The sequence below is a fragment of the Rhagoletis pomonella genome, unplaced genomic scaffold (assembly GCF_013731165.1).
Source record: "Rhagoletis pomonella isolate Grant_MI unplaced genomic scaffold, Rhpom_1.0 Rhpom_scaffold_00004, whole genome shotgun sequence".
NCBI lineage: Eukaryota > Metazoa > Arthropoda > Insecta > Diptera > Tephritidae > Rhagoletis > Rhagoletis pomonella.
Window position 1 is genome coordinate 42,321,911 of NW_023458558.1, and position 9,038 is coordinate 42,330,948.

Genomic DNA, 9,038 nt, shown 5'->3' on the forward strand with positions numbered 1-9,038 from the left:
TTTTACTAAGAAGAGTAGCACAAGAATATTCGAAGGCCATGGGAAGTTTTCGTTGGATATGTCTTTACCTTAATCACAAGTTCAATAGTACACAAGGGCGAATTCGTAACTCATAAAAAATTCCTTTGATCGCATCGTTCTTTTCTACCCTTGACGTGGAGTTCTAACATATGTACACCACTGCCTGCAGCAACCTAAAAATACGGGTCTCGTTTGTAATACTTAATTCATAACTGTCTTGTTTTTATTTCAGAATTTACCTAAATTGGAAATCCTCGATATGGCTTTTAATAACTTACCAAATTTTAACTTCGATTACTTTGACCAAGTAAGCGCAAACAAACACATACATACTAAATATGTATGCATACTATTCATAAAAAACTTAAAACACTTACAGGTGGGTACCTTATCTAACTTAAATGTGAATGTGAGTCACAATCAGATCATTATGTTGATGTACAATAGTTCTTGGGCGGGTCGGAATGATCATGGTTAGTATGACGATATTTGGCATTTGAAATAAACTTAGTCGAATTAAAATTAAAATTTCTCTATAGGTTCAATGTATCATTCAAATATTAAATTGCTTGACTTATCACACAACAACATCTCGCTTATACATCCGGGCTATTTCCGGCCAGCGGAAATCTCATTAACACATCTTTACATGGGTTATAATTCCTTAATGGTGAGCTATTCTAAGGATTGGATGGAATAGTTGAGTTAAAATATATATTTTTAATTTGGTGTATTTCAGAATTGCACACGCGATGTCTTTGGTAATATGCCACATTTACAATGGCTGGATCTGTCCTACAATCGGATACGCGAGCTAGATTTTGACGCATTTAAAAATACCAAACAGCTGCAGGTTTGTTCGAGCAAGAATAATAATAATTTTATGAAATAAGTAACTATTTATAACTGTTGTATAAAATATATTAGCTTATCTATTTGGACCACAATTACATAACGGACATACCGCAAGATATTTTTAAACCCATCTACGCTTTGCGTGTCGTTGATATGTCACATAACCACTTGCGAGGCTTACCAGATAATCTCTTCTATAATGGCGGCATGGAAAAGTGAATAAAATTAGCTGTTTAGTTTGATAGAAATTAAGATTTATTTTAATTCTCCAAACAGAATGGACGTCTCACACAATATGCTGCTCAAAATACCCTCGTCATCCTTATCCAGTTTGGCCGCTTTGACATTATGTGAACTGCACTTGTCCAACAATTTCATCTCGACAATACATAGCATGGATTTGTCAAATAAATTTAGGGTGAATATAAAATAAATATACATACATATATGGGCCATTGTTTGCCAAGCGGGCCACCCGATCTCTCCATTTATGCGGCTTGATTTAAACAGTTCGAAACCTTGTGTGGAAACTAGTTTAAAGGGTATATTTTTAGTTTCTAAAAATCGAGATAGCAGTTTAAATTAAACGTCTAAACTAACTATAAATTAGATTTTGCTTTACAGTCTTTGTGTCTCTGGAGAACCCAATACTAAAAAAGAAAAACTAAGAGCCGCTTTTTATGTTCTTAGGGATTCTGATTACGAATCGGGGGTCTGATTTTAAGAATTCATAATAGCGTATCTATGGCGGGCGAAAAAAATTTAAATTGATCCGATTCGTTTGAAACGTTTTCCTCAAAGCATGTTGTGGTTGCTAATTAAGAATCTGTAGTAAGATTTAAAAATTAAAAATGGCGGAGCCAATATGGCGGTCAAAAAAATTAAAATCGATTAGATTCGCCTAAAACTTTACAATCGCGGATACTTGAGACCGCTGACTATGAGTCTGAAATCAGATTTAAAAAATTCAAAATGGCGGGCCCATACGGATCTACAATTTTCGACGGAAAGATTTACATTGCGTTTGAGTTACTGAAACGATATTTCAATGCAACTCATACACCATGTATGTTCGATTTTAACTTTTCGTGTGATAAATGCTAGATTCAATATGGATCCGCTATTTTGAATTTTTAAAACTGATTAAGTTTCGTTATCTTCGATCTTATAAAACCCCGATTGTGCAGTTTTAAGCGAATCTAATCGGTTTGAATTATATTTTACCGCCATATTGGGTCCGTAATTTTGAGTTTTTCCAAACAGATGAATCGAATCAATTTTATTTTTTTTTGCCCGCCATATTGGATTCAACATTTTGAACTTTTAAAATCAGACCCCCCATTCGTATCAAGAAACCGTAAGAACATGGAAATTTGTTGCTAGTTTTCCCTTTTTGAATATTGGGTTCTCCAGAGTCTTAAAAGTTGTAAAGCAAAATCTAATTTATAGTAAGTTTAGACGCCATCATTAATCCGCCATGTTGAATTTTTAAAAATGCCCAACGGTTTTTAAAAACAGACCTTTTAAACTAGTTTTTCCAAAAGGTTTCAAATTGTTTAAATCAAACCAAAAACGGAGAGTTGGGGTGCCCGCTTGGCAAAGAATGGCCCATTTATGTTCACATACATACATATGCGTGTACTTATATATTAGGGTGGTTTAAAAAAAAGTAAAGTCGGAATTTTAATGGTCTCACCCACTAGGATTGTTCTATATCGAAAAAAATATACCCCTATATTTATTTTGAATTAAAAAAAATAATAATTATAGGTCGCTCAGTCTTCCATGTATTTTATATGAAAAAAAAGTTTAAAAAACCCAATATTTTTCGATCGAAAACTCTGGTAATCTTCAGAAGACTTCCAATATATATATATATATATATATATATATATACAAAATATTGTTACTATGAATATTGGGAATCTCCTGAAGAGAAACAGAGTTTTCCGATCGAAAATATTGGTTTTCAAGAACTCTATACCATTTTTACGAAGTTTTTTTTTCCCATATAAAATACATGAAAAACTTTATGCGCGTTTAGCGACCTCTACATTTTTTTTGATTTCAAAATAAAATTCGGTATAGAACAATCCTAGGTGAGAGCATAAAAATTCCAACTTAACTTTTGCACCTGCATAATTGGACCACGATAATGTATCTATACTCATATGAAATATACTTAAATATATATCCTTTAATTTAAAATTCTATTGTTGTAGTCCCTACGCTATCTTGACATTTCCTACAATTATCTGTTGCGGATAGATGACGCAGTTTTTGCTACCATGCCACGACTCGCTGTGCTCGATCTTTCTCACAACCGTGATCTCAAAGTAATGGACAAATCATTTATGGGTCTAGAGAATTCACTCATCAAACTTGGCATGGAGAATGTTTCGTTGAGCACGATTCCCGAAATACGCTTAAAGTACTTGCGCGAACTTCGCTTGGGTTATAATGAATTGCCGTCGATACCACAAGAATTGGCCTTTAATATGAGTAATCTGCGTATGATCGATTTGTCCAATAATGATTTGACGAATGTACCGCTAATGACGCAATCACTGCCACATTTAAGGTGGGCCAATCATTTTTAACTTACATATGTACATATACATATGTACACTTGTGCATTTGTTCTTACAGGAAACTAATGCTCTCAGGCAATCCTATTACCTCGCTGAATAACAATAGTTTCGACGGCGTCAATGAAGATTTGGAAATGTTGGACATTTCCAATTTCCGTTTGCACTATTTTGAATATGGTTGCCTAGATTCATTGCCACATTTGCGTTCGCTCAAACTAACTGCCTACTCTCATTTGGAACATTTCAATATACCACATTTGTTGCGGCATCATCATAATATACGTGAGCTATGGATAGAAGCACCACAGCCATTTACGCGAATTATAAAGAAGGGTTCTGGTGCGAATCAGGACATTCAACAAGTGCAAATGGGACAACCCACCGATTTGGCCCGTGAAATGGAGGGTTATTTGCCTTCAAAGCTGACGAATATCACATTCAGTGGCCCGCAATTTAGTAGTATCAATGAGCGTATTTTGAAGGTAGGTAATATAGCCTGAGAAGTATTGTACCATGTATTATGAATTATAATTCAAATAATATGTACATATGTGTTTATTACTTCGTTGATTTCTTAATGAAAAATTTTTGTTTTATAAGTTTTGATTTTGCCTCCAACATCTTTGTACCTTAAAATGGGAAAGTATGAAATAAGATGTCGCACAGTGTTTCGCTTCCATATAATAGGTGGGCAAAAATAGAATAATGAACGGATTTAAATGAAAATTTGTTTGTTAGTAGACTTGAGGACGCTGAAGTCAAAAATGCATTTTTTTTGATAACTTTCATACCTCCACTCGAAATGCAGTTTGAAGTTGAAAATTTGGGTTCTTATAGCATTTACATAGGAATGTATGTACATTAGGGTGGTCCAAAAACAGTAAAGTCGGAATTGTAATGCTCGCACCGCCTAGGATTGTTCTATATCGAAAAAAGTATACCCCTATTTTTTTTATTTTGAAATCAAAAATTATTTAGAGGTCGCTCAAAGCGCTCAAAATGGGAAAAAATAACTTTTTGTAGAAATGGTATATAATTCTTGAAGATCAATATTTTTCGATCGCAAAACTCTGGTTCTCTTCAGGAGACTTTCAATAATACAATAATAATAATAATAATAATATAATAATTTTTAAGAATTTTATACCATTTCTACGAAAAGTTGTTTTTTCCCCATATAAAAATACATGGAAAACTTTGGGCGCTTTGAGCGACCTCTAAATATTTTGTGATTTCAAAATGAAAAATAGGGGTATATTTTGTTCGGTATAGAACAATCCTTAGGGGGGAGAGCATAAAAATTCCGGCTTTACTTTTTCACATGCATTTGTGGACAACCCTAATGACCATGTTGTGTAGTGAAATTTTCGAAAATTCTGTAAAAATCTTGTTCCGGAGGGAGCTTTTAAATTTAATGCAAAATATGGAATTTCCCGGCAAATACGGGACATTTGGCAACGCTAGTGTACATCTCGGTAACCGCTCCACCAATTTCCTCCAAACACGGTTGTTGGGCCTTGGTAAAACATACCAATCGCCTGCAAATGTTTAAAATCGGACAATAACCACATCCCATATAACAGTAATTTAGAAAAATACGAAATCTTCGATAAATTAGTAAATGCCGAAGCTAATTTATTCAAAATTGATGTTTGCAATAATTCTTTAGCACAAAATATGTTTATGATAAAATTTTGGAAAGTAGGCGTGGCACTTATGATCAACCCGTAACCCTGAATGATTCTTATGCTTGCCACATAAATGCAAAACGGTGAAATTGAAATGGGACTAAAATTATGCCCACTGCTTTATAACGGTAAATTTCAAAAATGCCTGAAACTTCGATATTTCGAAATTTAAGTACGTTAATTTACACAAAATTTATGTTAATAACAATCCCTTTAAAAGAAGTAACATTATTATGGAATTTCGGAAAATGGGCACATATAACTATATAAGATTATCGAAAATGTTTGAAATAGGGATAAAAACACCCCTGCTTACAATGTACCGGTAGTTTTCGGAAAGATGAAAAAAAATCTATATTTTATACTTGCGCCGTATATCCAATGTTCGGCTCCGCCCGAGCTTAGACTTTTTTGCTTGCTATTTTCGGTAAATTTCCATACAAATTAAAATAAATTGAAATTATTTTCCACTTAAGTTGCTTTCGTGAAGTTGGCTGTTAGTTTCTTAGTTAATTAACCCTCCAGTATTTTTTATTTGCAGGGTATGCGTTCACCTTACTTGTACATGCAATTTTTCAACACTACACTGAAAGAGATACCAGCCAATTTTTTTAAAAATATGGGACGCGTACGCAATATCTCACTGGATATACGCTATAATAATCGTATGCTGAAAAAGATACCCAATCCAAATACGGGCAATGTGCCTTATTTGCCGAATAGTGTCTTTCTCACCGATCTTAAAATGTCCGATACAGATTTGAATTGCGATTGTGATTTAGGGTGTGTACAAGCCTTATTGATTTTTAAAATTAAATAAAATTAAATTATACGTATTCCCATTTACCTTCTAGATGGGTCGAATTTTGGCAACGCAAACGGCGACAGTATATTTGCTCATCGCAAACATGGACCGACACTGTATTTAGAACCTTCATGAATTCTCCGTGTCAAGTGTATGGACGACACAATTGTGACGATCATGATGATGATCTTCGGGAGACACGCTGTGATAACAAAGGCGGGCAGCAGTTAATGGAAGTAAGAATTTGACACAACATTAAGATTGATAAAAAAAAATTTTAGTCTGCAATTATGCTAGCTTTTCCGAGTATCAGAAAGAAATATGATTTATATATATTTAAAGCAGTTGATTGCACCGTGCGACAAAAAAAATCAAAACGCACGTAACAATCCGTGTACTCACGAAACTATGGGCCAAATATAGTAAAACTTCGTTTCTATTTTTTTACTTTGACTTAGGTTTTTTTTTTTTGAAATTTTAAAGTTATGGTAAATTAAAAAAATTGTTTAAAAAAATCAGTGCAATCAGGACGAATCAATATTGAAAATGTGCTTTTAATAAATTTTATCTTTTTAAGTTAATTAACTTTGCAGGACGAAATTCGATGATGAGGTCGTGCGTATATTAGCCCTCAAACAGTAATTTTTTCAAAAAAACAAAAAAAATATGACACATTTTCAAGGATATTTAGGAAAAAAGTTTGTAAAGGACATTTTCTATACCCATTCGTCCTTAAGCACCAAAAACTTTATATATATAATTCTGAAGAATTTTTTCTTTTATATGATATCTTTTCAATTACCGACCGAGACCAGGGTAGCGCCTGTTGACAAGAGTTATTCGTCGCTTGATCTCCAGCCTGAGATTATTGGTGGTGATAATGCTGGACCCTAGGTACTTTACTAGGTACGCTACTTTAAATTTACAACCGCCCAAAGTGACCTGTGGCCCAATACGCGAACTCGTTTCTCTTCTGCGCCAACTGACGCCAATTGGAAATGCTTCTCTCTTCCTCTGATACCACCAGCGGATTCCGATTTGAATACTGTGAAAGGACCGCAAATCTTCTACAAAATACTTCTATCGAATACTCCAATGGCCGCCTTATCGAGTGTTGTCATTGTCAATGCTTCTGTCCCATATACCAGCACGGGCATGATGAGGGCATGATGATGGACTTTCCTTTTGTAGTTTTTAGCAATACACCAAAGGTTCTCATCGATCCAACTGCCCGCTAAAGATCTTACGAGGGGTCAAGGCCGCAAAAAATGTTGTTTTTGAAGTGAAAATTTTTTAGCGGCGGTTGGTTGGTTGGGAGTAAATTGGCAAATTCAACGGAAATTGCACACGGAAATGGTGCAACGGAAATGGTTGGGGCCGAGGGTATGCACATGGTATTAATTTAACAGCAAGTAATTTTTAGCAAAAAAAAACCGACTTCAACTCACATATAAAAAATATATATATATATATATATCTCATGATCCAATGATCGCATCTTAACCAGATTAGTATGGGGCCACCTCTGAGACACTACCTTTCCGATGCAAAAAGAATTATCGGTTGACGTGGTCCAAAGTTATGCGGTAACATACATAAAAAAAAAATAATAATAATAAAAAAAAATATTTCGACCAACTGATTACCCCCTCCTTATTTTGGAAGTCGGTTAAAAACTTGCTAATAAAAGGTGGCCCAGGCGCACTTACTTTTTTATGAAAATATAGTTACTGCTTATTTTAGAAAAATATATCATGCTACCTTTTTTTCGTATAATTATTGGTTTTCGAGGAGATTACAAGAAAAATTTTGTAACCTGCGGGGCCGATGCAGTTAAATGTCCTTACAAAAACGCGAGTAGCGTATTAAGGTTAATTTTAGTCCGCTGCACGAATATATACTTAGTTTTTTAGTGTCTAGTTTGGAAATTATTGCAAAATTTAAATCTTTTTCCGAAATTTCCAATGCGCTACCGAAGTGCAAACCAAAAATCTGTATAAGGGAAAATATTTTCAAGTTTTCTTTCTTTTTCTTCGCTCTGAATGCTTACGACTCTTACGTTCGTAATGGAAATGCCCATACATACATACATGCATTTGTTTTACTTACATACATATTTTCTTTATTTATTTCTGTTCTACTTCATTTTAGGCACTAAAATTCGACTTGGAATGTGGCTGGGATAATGCAGGCTGCCGCGAAACTTTCATACTCCTCATAACAGCCCTTTTAATGATTGTGTTTTGGATGTGACTGCTGAGATGCGCATTCAAAGTATCGGCTGACTTTTACAAAACTCTAGAGAAGGTATACGGAGAGAATCCGTTCAATTGAGAATTTTTACAAAAAAAATTGTAAAGCAAAGGGATAATTATGTAAAAAAGACAAAGCAGAGTTGAAGCGTAATGAGGATGAAGAGAGAACATAAAACAAGTGTGCTGAAATGCTTAAGCGCCGCCACCAATCTCTAACAAACCCCACAAAATAGGCAATTCCTGGACCTCAGCTAAAATAGGTTTCGTAGTTTTTTTTTAGAAATATTGCATTTGTATGTTTGTTTTGTAGTTCAATCGATTATTGAATGTGCTGGATTAACTTATTTTGATTGGACTTTGTTGCTGACCATTTTTTTATATGACTAACTATTTGCATTAATAGTAATAATGAAGAAAAAAACTTTTAGCACGATTTGAAATTTCATATACTTAAACATACCTACTGCATACATACATATTTATACTACGCACTACATATAATGGCTTAACTACCATTATGTTTTAGCACTAATCCCCAAAGTGGAGGTTTTTTTTTAGTTTTTTAATTAAGCATCCTTGTTTTTCGCTTCGGCACTGTCAATGGATGTTACGTTTTATGCTGCTTTTTGCTTAAATAATTTTAATAACTTAATTTGTAAATTTTCGTATTTATAATAAATATTTTAAGACAAAAAAAGCGAAAATGTTGAAGTCTTATTTAATATGCAAAATACTATGGAGGATGGCTATGGCTAAGGAAGTCCACACATGTGGGGTAAGTTTTGGATCATCATTCACCAGGAAGTGGCCAAAACCAATTTAA

General features: G+C 34.1%; 1 protein-coding gene across 1 annotated transcript; it reads left to right on the forward strand.

Annotated features, from left to right (window-relative positions):
• The first annotated feature begins 221 nt into the window (after positions 1-221).
• Positions 222-8,335, forward strand: LOC118737580 (chaoptin). The gene is made up of 11 exons (XM_036468165.1): positions 222-328; positions 401-494; positions 561-691; positions 761-874; positions 949-1,091; positions 1,153-1,294; positions 3,099-3,457; positions 3,526-3,949; positions 5,697-5,938; positions 6,010-6,196; positions 8,112-8,335. Exons 1-11 carry the CDS (start codon positions 281-283, stop codon positions 8,211-8,213), a joined length of 1,986 nt encoding a protein of 661 aa, XP_036324058.1. The 5' UTR covers positions 222-280; the 3' UTR covers positions 8,214-8,335.
• The last annotated feature ends 703 nt before the right edge of the window (positions 8,336-9,038 follow it).